The following is a 14,316-nucleotide window of genomic DNA, read 5'->3' on the forward strand; positions in this document are numbered from 1 at the left end:
CAAGCATCAAAGTGGAAAAATTAGTATTTTCAACGTCACAGACTCATTTTAAAGGGTAATAAAGTGAATATTGGGGGCAAATTCGGTTTCAAATGTGACTTTAATTGCTGTTGTTTTTATCATCCACCATTTCTATCACCACACACTTTCCGAACTTTAAACATTTTCATGGTTGAGCGAGCACATTCGAAAACTTAGGAATGAATACTCTTTATACTGCATAAATGTATTCTTTTCCTAACAATTTCTCATGATCAGTTTAATTTATGTACAAATCAGTGGTGGACCCAGAATTTTAAAATGGGGGAGGGGCCTATAATCGGGGGAGCCACCAACATTTTCAAATTTTAACATGATCTAACAAGTTATAGAGATACTACCATAAACCCCTATGATGATACGTCACAATACAGGGGCAGCGGAACGGTTTTCAAAGTGGGGGGGGGGGGGGACTGAGCCAAAAGTGGGGGGGCTGACCATGCAAAAAATCATTATCGTATGGTAATTTTTACATTTTTGTACATGCTTGAGGCTGAAGCCCTCCCGACCCCCCCCCCCCCCCGCTTCCGCGGCCCCTGCAATACATTGTGCTCACTCAACCATGAACATACGATATCAAAATTGTGTGTGGAGTGGCTAAATGATGGATAGTTAAACAGCATAACACCATAAAATTCACCTAAAAACAACTTTTGCCCAACTTTGTATTTGCACAATCTGAAAAACGACTCTTGTGACTTTCAAAAATTGTCATTTTTAATTCAATCTTTAATTACTCATGCATGACTCAACCGATCAATCTCATTTTCCCCCAGGAGTTGTTTAATGAGTGTACAAAACCACCTACGAAATATCATATCTCGAAATAATTCCGCTCAAAAGTTACAGCAATTTGATTTAGGGGGGACTTACTTTTTTTGTTGTGTATATTATAAGACATTGGCTAACATTACGTACATGTAGGTCTTACTGAAATCCTGATTTTGATGTTTGTTGTCTATAATATTGTCTGTAATGGATGAAAAACACCCAGGAAAAAAATATATTATTTGTGCCAGCACTTTCAAGATATCTTGGATGGACAAATCTTTTAATTGATCTCCCGGGGAGATTAATTTTAACACATGTAGAATATTGAAGAAAATCAGGAAGGTGTTATAAATAATGAGAGGAACATATTTTTCATAAGTGAATTAACAAAACAAAATAGAGATTTTTAAAGTTTCAATCAATCTTGCACAAATTTGAGATATGTGTGAAGTCATTCATTGTGCATTGCAGGAGAAAGGGGAATCCCTAAATTTTTAGTGAAAAAAAATTTCTTTTCACCTGTAACCTATCAATTTCAAAAATATGTTTATACAACTCTAGAAAAGGAAACCCTAATATTTTATAAAATGATGAAATTTTTTTGGAATAGCTTGATTGCTTGCAAGGTGTATCCAAAGGTTTATTAGATTACAATGTTATTTCATACATTCATTAATAGTTTTGTCATCATTCTATTGGACTTTAATTACTTTTTCCTATAATTTCTTTCTTCTACTTTTATGTAAACCAAATCAAAGTCAGGAGGATGTTTCCCTGAAAATGTTTTTGTGTTACTATATATTTGTCTATATTGTTATCTATGTTAGCATATTGGTTTTATCAGGGAATCAACATTATATTTATTATTAATAAATGTCACTTTATGCTCATGCATTTCCCCTTGATTAAAAAATTGTGGTGTTAACTGATGTACATAGAGGACCACACCAGTTGTTTTACACCGGTGTTAAATTGGTGGTGTTAGTTTTACACCCATAGGTGTTATTACAACACCTTTGGTTGTTATGTTTACACTCAGGGTGTAGTCTTCTATTAACACCAACTGTTGTCAGTTTTAACACCACAGTTTTTACAGTGTATTAGACTAAATGATAATTGGACTACTAGTATGTTGACATTAGACTAAATCATGAAGCTCTTAATAGCTTCATGACTAAATGATGGTAGATAAAATGATATTAGACCATGTGATAGTAGACAAAATGGCAGTAAACGAAATGGCAAATAAGGCGATAAATATCCATACAAATAGTAATCCTGATTTCCAAATCACTTTCTCGTGTCTCAAACGAAAGAGAGAGAGAGAGAGAGAGAGAGAGAGAGGGAGAGAGAGAGAGGGGGAGAGAGAGAGAGAGAGGGAGAGAGATAAGGTAAACAAATATGAAAACTAAAAAGATGCATAAGGGACAAGGAAGAAATATAAAGAAATAATAGGAAGAAGATGATAAAAACATGAAAAAAGGTCGAAAGTGCATTGACTCACAAAAAGGTAGACCTATTCTTTCTAGCATTGCAGGGATTGTGAATTTCTCCGCAAAGCTTTGAATCTGGGAGCCGAAAGGCCATCAATCGCCCCCCCTCCCAGACAAGTGAATATAGTTGGAAGGGAAATGGAAAGAATTTAAGAGAAAACGAATCATATTGAGAGAGAACAAAATAGATAAAAGGTCAAGGAGATCGGTTTCGATGAAAGCTATAGATTAAAGAGCAAAGGGGTAAAGGGCCAGTGCCCCTAAGAAGGATAGACAAAAAAAAAAGATGTTCAGGGAATTATTTTGGATACTTAGTTTTATAGAATACATTTTATCAGGCATTAACTTGACCCATGAATTCCATGCACATTGTTCAGTAATATCCTATTGTCAGACAGGAATTTCCATTGTGCACCCCCACCAGCTAAGTAGGGCCATGTAATTATTTTTATATGCTCCCTCACCCCGAGAAATTTGTGGTTGAAACATTTTTGTTCCTACGATAAAACGTCGTGAACAGCGATGAAATATAGTTAAATTTGTATTTGATATTATCTTTAAAACACCATGAAGAGGTACTCAATGACTTCACTCTCTCGCAAAATAAGTAAAAATACACGTTCACACCCTCTTAATCCTCCAGATAATGAATTCGACATTGGGTCCTTTCCCCTGCTCCCGCGCTTGCCCCAAACACACACTTTTAAAAACGTTAGCTTGAACAAAATACTGAGTGAAAACAATTATTTTCTTATCTGTAACCCGAGTCCTGAAGCAAATACCATTGTGACATTATGCGTTGCGACGTGTGACCTTATGCGTTGAAATTTGCTGCGACATTATGCATTGCGACATGTGACGTTATGCTTTAGAAGAGTTACGACATTATGCGTTGACTGCGACATTATGCGTTGGACGCTCTGGGCATAATGTCGCAATCTGCGACATTATGCGTTGCTGCGACATTTTCGGTTGCAACAGTGCCTACTATTTGTCAACTCATTCACCAGTTAAAAAGAATTCTTATCCTGCTACAAAAATAGTTGTCACACAATTATTATAAATGCCATCAATATTGAAGAAATATTATGAAGCCCAGCTTTCCATAGAAATGTGGTTAAAATTATATTTCAGACTAGGTTTAGTGAAAGGCTTCGTTGATCGATTGAATGGCAGACTGGCTGACAGGCAGAAAGTCTGACAGACAAAAAAAGTCTGACAGACAAAAAAATCTGACAGACAAAATGTCTGACAGACAAAAAGTCTGACAGACAAAATGAATGACAGATAAATTGACAAATATCTGACAGACTTTCTTACTGACTGATTCACTGATTTGGTGATTGCTTTGTTGATTTGTTCATTAATTTATAGATCAATTGACTGGCAGACAGGCAAAAATCTGATGAACAAAAAATCTGACAGACGCTTTGTTGATTCGTTGACGAACAGAATGGCTTGAATCATTTGTTTAATTGGTGTTGAATTTTTTTTTTTTTTTTTTTTTTTTTTTTTGCCGCACCCCTTCTCTAATCCAGTGAGACCCTTTAAATTCTTGTAATATTGATGTTTTTTTCAACCTGAATATGAAACAAATTATAGAGGCCTATGCAAACTACAACTCGATTTTACATGATTTCAGTGATGCATTGCCTTCTTAGACGGGTCAATATACGACCAAAAATAGCCTTACCCGGAACAAATTGCAACAAATGATTTTTCAACGGTATTTTGTACTATTTGACCTCAGGAATAACATACTAAAAATCTACCAAAATCCGCATCCGGGAAAGTGGTTATTTTCCAGATGGCGTCCAAAATGGCCGCCATTCACTGAAAATGGATACAACTGACACATTATCCACCCTAGAATACTATTTCGGTTCATATTCCATGGTCTGGGGTACAAACATTGATTTAGGCTAGGATGCATTATGAGCCCTCCAGTGTACCAGGCAAATCCAAGATGGCGCCCAAAATGGCTGCCGTAGGCTGAAAATCCACAATTAATCTAAATTAGTTTTTTATTTAATGGTTTTAAAGGTGAAATAGTACATTGAAACAAGTTACAAGGACAGCCAGTGGTCGAGTGTGTCCAAAAATCCAAGAAGGCTTCCAAAAAATGAGTTTAAAATGGCTGTTGATAATTAAAATGGACATAGTTCATTTTATATCCGCCTGGGACATAATGATTTTGGTGTCTAGACCATGATTTCAATGGTCAAATAAGACATTGGGATAAGTTACAAGGACAGTCAGTGGAGTAGTATGTTCAAAAATCCAAGATGGCTTCCAAAAATGGAGTCGAAAATTGCTGTTGCTACTTAAAAAAACCCGACATAGTTTGCTCAATGTCCAGAAATTTGATTTTTGTGTCTATACCATGGTTAAATGGGTCAAATAATACATTGGGGCAAGTTACAAGGAAAGTCAGTGGTCTGGTATGTGCAAAAATCCTAGATGGATTCTAAAAATTGATTCTGAAACGGCTGCTAATACTTAAAGCGGACAAAGCTCATTTCATTTTGGCCTGGATATGTGATTTTGATGTATAAACCACTGGTTTCAAGGGTCAAATAATATATTAGGATAAGTTACAAGGACAGTCAATGCTATGGTATGTCCAAAAATCGAAGACGGCGTCCAAAAAATGGTATTAGAAATATGCTGCTGATACTTAAAGCGGATCAAGCTCCTTTCATATCGGCCTGGAAATGTGATTTTGGTGTCTAAACCACTAGTTTCAAGGATCAATTAATACGTTAGGGCAAGTTACAAGGAAAGTCAGTGGCCTGGTCGGTCAAAAAATCTAAGTTGGCTTCCAAAAATTGATTCTAAATTGACTGCTGCTACTTGAAGCGGACATAGCTTATTTCATATCGGCATGGGAGATGCAATTTTGGTATCTAAACCACTGGTTTAAGGGCCAAAATAATACATTAAGACAGGTTTTAAGGCCAGTCAGTGGTCTGGTATGACCAAAAATCCAATATGGCTTCCAAAACTTGATTCTTAAATGGCTGTTGATACTTTAAAGTGGCATAGCTCATTTTCAATCCGCTGTGAGATATGATTTCGGTGTCTAAACTATGGTTTCAAGGGTCAAATTATATAAATGGACAAGACAATGGCAGTCAGTGGTCTAGTATGTCAAAAATTACAAGATGGCTTCCAAAAATGGAGTAAAAATATGTCTGATGTTACTTATAAAAGGACATAGTTTGTTTAATATCTGTCTGGGGAATATGAGTTTGGTGTTAAAAGCATTGTTTAGAAGGGTCAAGTAATACACTAGGGTAAGTTACAAGACCAGTCAGTTGTCTGTTTAAAAAAAAAATCAAAGATTACTTCAAAAAAATGGGGTGTAAATTGACTGTTGCTACTTAAAAGTATGCATAGTTTATTATAAATACACCTTGGAGGTATGATTTTGCTGTCTATACTAGAGTTTACAGGGTCAAGCAATACCTTGGGTTAAGTTGAAAGGACAGTCAGGTGTCAGGTATGTCCAAAAATCAAAGATGGATTTAAAAATAGGGGTCTTAAATGACTGCTGTTACTTAAAAGTGGATGTAGAACATTATAAATACACCATGGGGATATTATTTTGGTGTCTACACTAGGGTTTCAAGGGCCAAACAATACTTTGGGACTGGTTACCATGATATGCAGCTATCCATTTTGCCTTAAAATCCAAGTTGGCTTAAAAAATGGGTTCTAAAGTGACTACTGTTACATAAAATATCTACCTGTTAGAAATAATCTTGGTGCCTACACTTAAATGCATGGGGACAAGTTATCATATTGTTTAATGAGTTGGTAACAGCACCCATTTTGATGAAATTTTAGAATCCATCATGGATTATTTGACAAAATGGAGTACTAACCATCCTGTTTACTTGTCTGAATGTATCATTTGACCCTTCATACCACAATTTGGACACCAACATTATTTCTTGCAGATGAATATTGTAGAACTCTGACCACTATTGAATGATATGAGTCGTTTTAGATTCCTTTAAAAACCCTCTTGTGTTTTAGGCGAACTGGACAACTGCATATCAATGTAACCAGTCCAAACGTATTATTTTAACCATGAAACCATAGTGTGGACACCGAAATCATATCTCCTAGGTGGATTTTAAATGAACTATGTCCATTTTAAAAGTAACAGCAGTCATTTAGACTCCGATTTTTGGAAGCCATCTTGTATTTTCGACATACTGGACCACTGACTGTCCTTGTAACTAATTTTCTGCCTTTTGAAACCATGATATAGGCAACAAAATCATATGCCCTTGACGAATAAAACATGAACTATGTCCATTTTTAAATACCATCGCGGCTAATTTATACTATTTTTTAAGCCACCGTGGACTTTTGGACATACTTGACCACCAATCGTTCTTGTAACTTATCCCAATTTATTATTTGACCCATTCAACCATGGTATAGGCACAAAAAATCATATTCCCGAATATTGAACAAACTTTGTTGGTTTTTTTTTAAGTAGCAACAGCATTTTTTACTCCATTTTTGGAAGCCATCTTGGATTTTTGAACATACTGGACCACTGACTGTCCTTGTAACTTGTCCCAATGTATTATTTGACAATTGAAACCATGGTCTAGACACCAAAATCATATCTCTCAGGTTGATGTGATATGAGCTATGTCCATTTTAAGGATTAACAGCCATTTTAAACTCAATTTTTGGAAGCCATCTTGAATTTTTGGACACACCAGACCACTGGCTGTCCTTGTAACCTGTCCCGACGTACTACTTCATCATTAAAACAATCGGATGGAAACCAAATTAAAGCCACTTAAGTAAGTAATAGATGAATTGTGGAGTTTTTAGACTACGGCATCCATTTTGGGCGCCATCTTGGATTTTCCTGGTACCCTGGAGTGCTAATATTCACTCTAACTTGTATAAATAAATTCTTTTACCCATTGGACCATGGAATATGAACCCAAATATGATTCTGGGGTGGATAATGAGTGAGTTATATCAATTTTTAGTGAATGGCGGCCATCTTGGATGACATCTTAAAAATAACCACTTTCCCGGATGCAGATTTTGGTAGATTTTTAGTATGTTATTCCTGAGGTCAAATAGTACAAAATACCGTTGAAAAATCATTTGTTGCAATTTGTTCCGGGTCAAACCATATATTGACCCGTCTATCTGCTCATAAATATTATCAGTGTTCAAACTGAAGCCCATACAATAAGCATGGAGTTTCTTTAAAACGATGCGGACAATCACTGCTAACCCATTAACAGTATGCCGAGTGTTCATTCACAATAGGTCCATGTGGTATATGCACTGAGGCGAATGAGCACACAATGGCGGGAAATTTTGAAAAGCTGATGGGCAGCCGAAAGTGAATGTCTTTTGTCGACAGGAATGCAAGCCATTTGACAACAGTAATGGCGTATATGAGAAGGCGCCACAACGACCACGAAGACAGCAAATCTATAAACAGCGGAATTGTGTTCTCAAATAACTGGACATCAAACAGATTTTCTTTTCCTGATATTACTGCGTACACGGGAGAAATAGATAGAAACTGCAGTGATTTTAAACATGAGTTTGGCGATGACAAGGTAAGTGAAATAATTATCTAAATATTCTCCAAGGAGCAAGTGTCATTACAAGTTGGACCTTGCTTGTTCTGTTGTCCATAATTATAATGCGTGATTGGCGATCATGTACGCGAATAACAGCACTAGTATCAAATCGCACAAATCACGGGAAAATTTGATACTTTTTACCAGCCCAGTCTGCGTAGTGAAAAAAAAAGAAGAATATTTGTAACAATATTTATGGCTGTGAAACATGACAAAATGCTTGTTTCAGTATTGTAATTTGAAGTCGAAGTGAGATTTCTTGTTTAGGGTCCTCTTTTAAACTGGAAGTGTCCACCTTGTGATGACAGTGACCCCCTGGGAAATTTTCAAAACGGTGGGGGATATATCGCCCAAATATTTCAGGTGGGGCCGGCCTGTGTAAGCATCCACCAATAATTTAAGGTCGAAGATCGTAATTTTAATATGATGAATCATAAAGTATTATCTTGATGATACTGATAAATATATTATTATTATTATTATTATCATTATTATTATTAATATTATTATTATTATTATTATTATTATTATTATCTTCATAATGATAATGATGATTATTGTGATGATGGTAGTAATAGTTGTCATATTTGGGTGTTTCCATGATATAAGAGACAAAATGGGTATCAATCACACACGGGGGGGGGGTGCGTGTATTATTACCCCCCCCCCCCCCCATCCAATAATTCAAACATAATATTTATTACAAATCATATGACAAGTATCATCAAGAAGAGTACACGCTCACGGTTCCTAATGGCGAGATTAATTGCTGTGTATATGCATTTTTTCTCTCTGAATTTTACGTATTAATAAAACCACTCCTTACAGATATTGTTAGAAACAGATAGATAGAAAAATAGAAGAAAAAAAATCCAGGATAAAAGAGAATAACATTTTCGTAGATGACATTATCTTTTCAGAATTTAACCCTCTCTGCAACCAACCGCTTGTGTTGTGCCCGCGCACCCTTTTGTACGTCACCTTATTTTTTGTTAGTAACTTCTTTATCCCGGTTTGTGATGCAAAAAAAATATATATACATAGTAAAAGAAATGAGAATTGAAATTTCAGAGTGTGTGAACCCCCCAAACCGATAAAATTCCTCAATTGACTCGCGCTCACATTTGTCTACCTAGTCTTGGAGAAATACAGCGGACTTGTACTTAATGACAAGTCCACCCCAACTAAAAGTTGATTTTGAAAAAAGGAGAAAAATCCAACAAGCAAAACACTTAAAATTTCATCAAAATCGGATGTAAAATAAGAAAGTTTATGACATTTTAAAGTTTCGCTTAATTTCACAAAACAGTTATATGCACATCCTGGTCAGTATGCAAATTGGCAGACTGATGACGTCACCCACTCACTATCTATTTTGTATTTTATTATATGAAATATGAAATTTTCTATTTTTCCTCCTTGTCAAGTGAAACAAAGTTTTATTTCTCCCTGAACATGTGGATTTACCATTAATTTAACAGTTTATGGTTATTCAAAGTTGGTTCTTATTGTCAAATCTGTAAAAATTGAAATTTTGTATTATTCAAACAATAAAAAACAAAAATAGTGAGTGATGGACATCATTGACTCTCTCATTTGCATATCGCTGAGTTGTGCATTTAACTGTTTTGTGAAAAATAAGCGAAACTTCAAAATGTCATAACTTTCTTATTTTACATCCGGTTTCGATGAAATTTGCAGCGTTATGTTTGTTTGATTTTTCTCTATCGATTTAAATCAACAATTTTCTGGGGTGGACTTGACCTTTAAAATTGTAGTGTTAAGGACTACAACCGGTGGAGTACAGATGCTGGGCTTGGGGACCATGGAAGAAAAGGGGTGTCTTTTGGTAAGTGAAGTGCTTCATACATCAGTCTTTATGAAACGAGTCCAGGAGGATATAGGAATATTATGCAAAGTACTTATAAATGCATGCAACACATTAAAACAAAAATCGGTTTTTAATGAATAAAAGAAAAGTCATTTAATTCAGACATGAGCTTTGAGAAATTTTGACATTTTCAAGTTTCGCTTGCTTTCCAGTAAACAGTTCAGTGCATACTGTGGTTAGTATGCAAATGAGGGAACTGACTTCACCCATTTACTATTTCTTTGTTATATTGTAAGATATAATATGAAAATCTTAATATTGTTTTTTCTTTGAGTATCGGCAAATGATAAATCCATTGTCAGCGGCGAAAGTCACAGATCATTAGGGGGTCAGTAACCTGAAAAACACTTCAAGTGGTTCTCCGGGCTGAAAATGATTTCAAGTAAAGAAGGGTCAAATTCACCAAGCAAATCGATGAATAGTTCATCAGAATCTGATAACAAATGACGAAGTTAATGAAGTTTAAACTTTAGCAACATTTTGTGAAAACATTTACATGTATTTGCACACTGCTATCAATATCCATCATATATGATGTCATGTCCCCACTTTTCTCTTTCTTGTGTTGATGCATAAAATCAGAATTATTTCATATTTTCATACTTTTCCTTGTCAAAAATAAAATAGGTTAGAAAAAATGAGTACCTTATGCATTAATTCAATTTTAATCCAATTGTTTTCATTTTTGGTGTGAAAAATATGAATGAACATGATCATATACATTTATAAACAGTGCGTCCCACGAAAAGCGAAACCGAGATTTATAGATAATTTATCATGCCTTAATCGCAAATACAATAGACAAAATGACCTATCATTACGGTCTCCTCTTTCATTTAAAATAACTTAGATTATTCTTCATTCATGCCTGGGTGAGCAAAAACAATTTGAAGAAAGGAAACCAAAAAGTCACTTGGCGGACGGTATCCGAGTTTCAAAAAAGAAAATAAAGTTAAAAAGTTCAATATCTGTTCTTTACTTTGATACCTCAATTACAGAAAATGGTCAAGAAATAAGAAAGTTCTGTTTATTTGAAATAAACCTTGAATTCCAATAATTTCATAAAGCGAAGAGGTTTTACAGGATAGCTTTTAGACTTAATCGACACTTCGTTCTTTTTGTAAACTGTGCGATAGCTTCAGTGGGAAACCGATGAAAACGCGTGTTTCATGAACTTATGGAAATACAAGCATTGTTTCGAAGATACATAACTTTGTTATTTCTTGACCATTTTCTGCTGTTTAGCTATCAAATTAAAGAGCAGATATCGAACTTTTTACGTCTGTGATTTTCTTTTTTTAAATTTTGATACACCCCGCCAAATGACTTTTTGTTATCCTTTCTTCAAATTGTTTTTACTCACTCATGCGTGAGTGAAAAATTTTGTATATTATATCAGCTAAAAGAAGATATTCTAAGCTTTGCAATGATGGGTCATTTGTTTATTGAATTTGTGCTTAAGTTATGATAAATCATCGCTAAACCTCGGTTTCGTTTTTTGTGGGACACACTGTATAACAAAATAAAAAAGTGGGGGATGTGTAGTCATCAGCTTACTCATTGCATTATTATGAGGACATGCACAGTAAGAGCTGTTGTGCCGAAATAATGCAAAGTTTTAAAATGTCATATTTTTGTTATTCCTTGTCCGATTTTGAAGAGATTTTCAGTGTTTTGTACGTCTGATTTCTTTTATCTGTTCAAATCATGATATTTACAGCCTGGAATACCCCTTCAACCAAAGGTCAAGATTTTGAATTTTCAAGATAATTTTGAAATTTTCAGTATAGTATCATGTTAAACATAAATAGGGGTAATAAATCTAGTAATTCCGGGTACCATTCGGCATTTTTGCCAGTACACAGTGGCATGACTGAGACAAAAGTAAAATTAAACTCTGTGAGAATGGTTATTTTATAACACACAAAATACGAAAGGAAAACAAGTTTCTTACTTAAGGTCAAACATTATTTGAGGTCGGCGAACTTAGGATTTTATTATCATATGAATGTGTTTATCATTATTATTCATCTTACATGTAATTGTTTTCAAAGTTGGAACTGCTACTATATTGAATTTCCTAATCATGGTAAATGCAGGCGAGACTCCCAGATGCGTTCCACTCGTCTAATTTTTTACCTCAACGTATAAATGAGAACCTCATAATATTCTATTAAGTATAATGAGAACATTTGACGTTGTGACATTGACATCGTGCCACTTTTTCCCCGAATAAAAACTTTTGAACAATTTGAATTGTAGTGAGGCTGTGCATGTAGAAAGCTCAATGGTTGATCTACTGGATACAAATTTCAAGATTTGCGGATTCTCCTACTTTTATCAAGTAGGGGCAAATGAATTGCTTGTAATCACATATTAAAAAAAAAAAACCTGTTTAATTTACATGAAATTCATGCATTTTATTTTTGGAAGAGAATTAGGTATCAATATGTATGATGGCTGTATCCGTTTTAATTGTTTCCATGAATGCAGGATTGCATCGCGTATGCTTCGGCCTTCTTTGATGAAGAGATAGATGAACTCCCACATGAATCATCAAAGACTGAACCCACCAAGCAACCAGACAGCATCCATACATCATTTAGACAGCATCTAAGCACCATACCAAGCATCCAGACTGCATCCAGGCACATCACCAAGCAACCAGAGAGCATACAATCACCACACCAAGCAACCTGACAGCATCCAAGCAACCAGACATCATCCAGGCACGACACCTAGCAACCAGACATCATCCAGGCACCACACCTAGCAACCAGACATCATCCAGGCACCACACCTAGCAACCAGACATCATCCAGGCACCACACCAAGCAACCAGACATCATCCAGGCACCACACCTAGCAACCAGACATCATCCAGGTACCACACCAAGCAACCAGACATCATCCAGGCACCACACCTAGCAACCAGACATCCAGGTACAACACCTAGCAACCAGACATCATCCAGGCACCACACCTAGCAACCAGACATCATCCAGGCACCACACCTAGCAACCAGACAGCATCCAGGTACCACACTAAGCAACCAGACATCATCCAGGCACCACACTTAGCAACCAGACATAATCCAGACACCACATCAAATTAATGGAGGTTCTGATGATCCTTGATGTAATCAGTGGAGGTCTAACCAATCTATTCCCTTATGACCCTGAAGCATGAAAGACTGGGTAGGAAGAAGAACAAAAGGGAGAAAATGGTAAAGGAGACGAGAGAGAGAAGGAAAGAGTAGATGTCATCCAATCACGCTGATGTTCCTTGAGATAAGGAGAGAAATTCCCCCGCCCCCCCCTACTCAGTGTTTAGGGTACGCCTATATGCTCGTTCCCTCCCTTTGAAAGCACCCCCCCCTATCGAAGGTCTTCCAAATTTCTGAACCCCCCCCCCTTTCGAGGGCTTTTCGCGGGCTTTTTTTTGCTTTGGAGACCCCCCTAAATCCGAAAAACTGCCCAATGTACCCCCTATTTCAGGTGAGCTCTCATTTCAACAAAAGGTCCGTACTTTACTTTTCAAAATGAAATAATCCGGAATGAGCTTTCAAAACTAGCAGGAATTTGATGCCGGGATTTGATCAATTTTCTATGTTATTCAAGATATTCTATATAACCCCCTTTTAAAATTTCTCAGGAGTCCAAAGAGAGAGATAAAAAACACCCCCTTTTTTAAAGAAATCTCTGGGTGAAAATACAAATACAACCCTTTTTTTACAATTAGCGGGCCGGACTTGTCCCGCGAAAAAGTACCCCTTTACTGGACATTTTGGGAACACGCATGCGGTCCTTCCGACCCCGGAGTGGGGGGGGGGGGGCGGGGAAATTCCTCGTCCAGTAACTCAAATGCCTTTTCTATGAAGGTATGTTATCTTTGAAATATGTCTTTTAACTTATTTTCTGATTTGTTCATAAGATTTGTGTTGAGAAAGCTTTTTTTCAAACCAGGGTGTCATAATATAATCGCTTATGCCCCATTCGAGGTCCCGAGAGATAAGTTTAGTTCAGATGAAAATATCGTATGCACTTATTTGTTATTTCAGAAACACAAAAATCAACTTCTAGTACATTTCTCATAATTATACTTTTAATTTTAGACGATCGGAGCAGCAAGGGTGATGGCACCAGATGGCATGATGGGTGATGGCACCAGATGGGTGATGGCACCAGATCCCATCATGATGGGATCTGTGATATTTCAGCCACATTTTCCCCGATCGGCCGCTCGAAGCTGATTTTTGTTTGTTTCTTTGAAGGGGTCATTTCTAAGCTTTATTCTGATAAATCAACATAAATATGTAATAATCTCATAAGCCTTATTTAAATAGTGCGAGCTATTTTATTTACTTTTTATTTCATGTATTTTGTCCTAAAATTTAAACACTCTGGGCATTGTTTGTTATCCTAAACGAGATGTGTATCCAAAAAAATTATTTAATATACATGTACGTTTGGATCTGATAAAAAAA

The 14,316-nt window shown here is 36.1% G+C and overlaps 1 protein-coding gene across 1 annotated transcript; it reads left to right on the forward strand.

Annotated features, from left to right (window-relative positions):
* Positions 1-7,689: 7,689 nt before the first annotated feature.
* On the forward strand, positions 7,690-13,531 carry LOC135153547 (uncharacterized). The gene is made up of 2 exons (XM_064096620.1): positions 7,690-7,915; positions 12,324-13,531. Exons 1-2 carry the CDS (start codon positions 7,697-7,699, stop codon positions 12,528-12,530), a joined length of 426 nt encoding a protein of 141 aa, XP_063952690.1. The 5' UTR covers positions 7,690-7,696; the 3' UTR covers positions 12,531-13,531.
* The last annotated feature ends 785 nt before the right edge of the window (positions 13,532-14,316 follow it).

Source organism: Lytechinus pictus, chromosome 3 (assembly GCF_037042905.1).
Source record: "Lytechinus pictus isolate F3 Inbred chromosome 3, Lp3.0, whole genome shotgun sequence".
Classification (NCBI taxonomy): domain Eukaryota; kingdom Metazoa; phylum Echinodermata; class Echinoidea; order Temnopleuroida; family Toxopneustidae; genus Lytechinus; species Lytechinus pictus.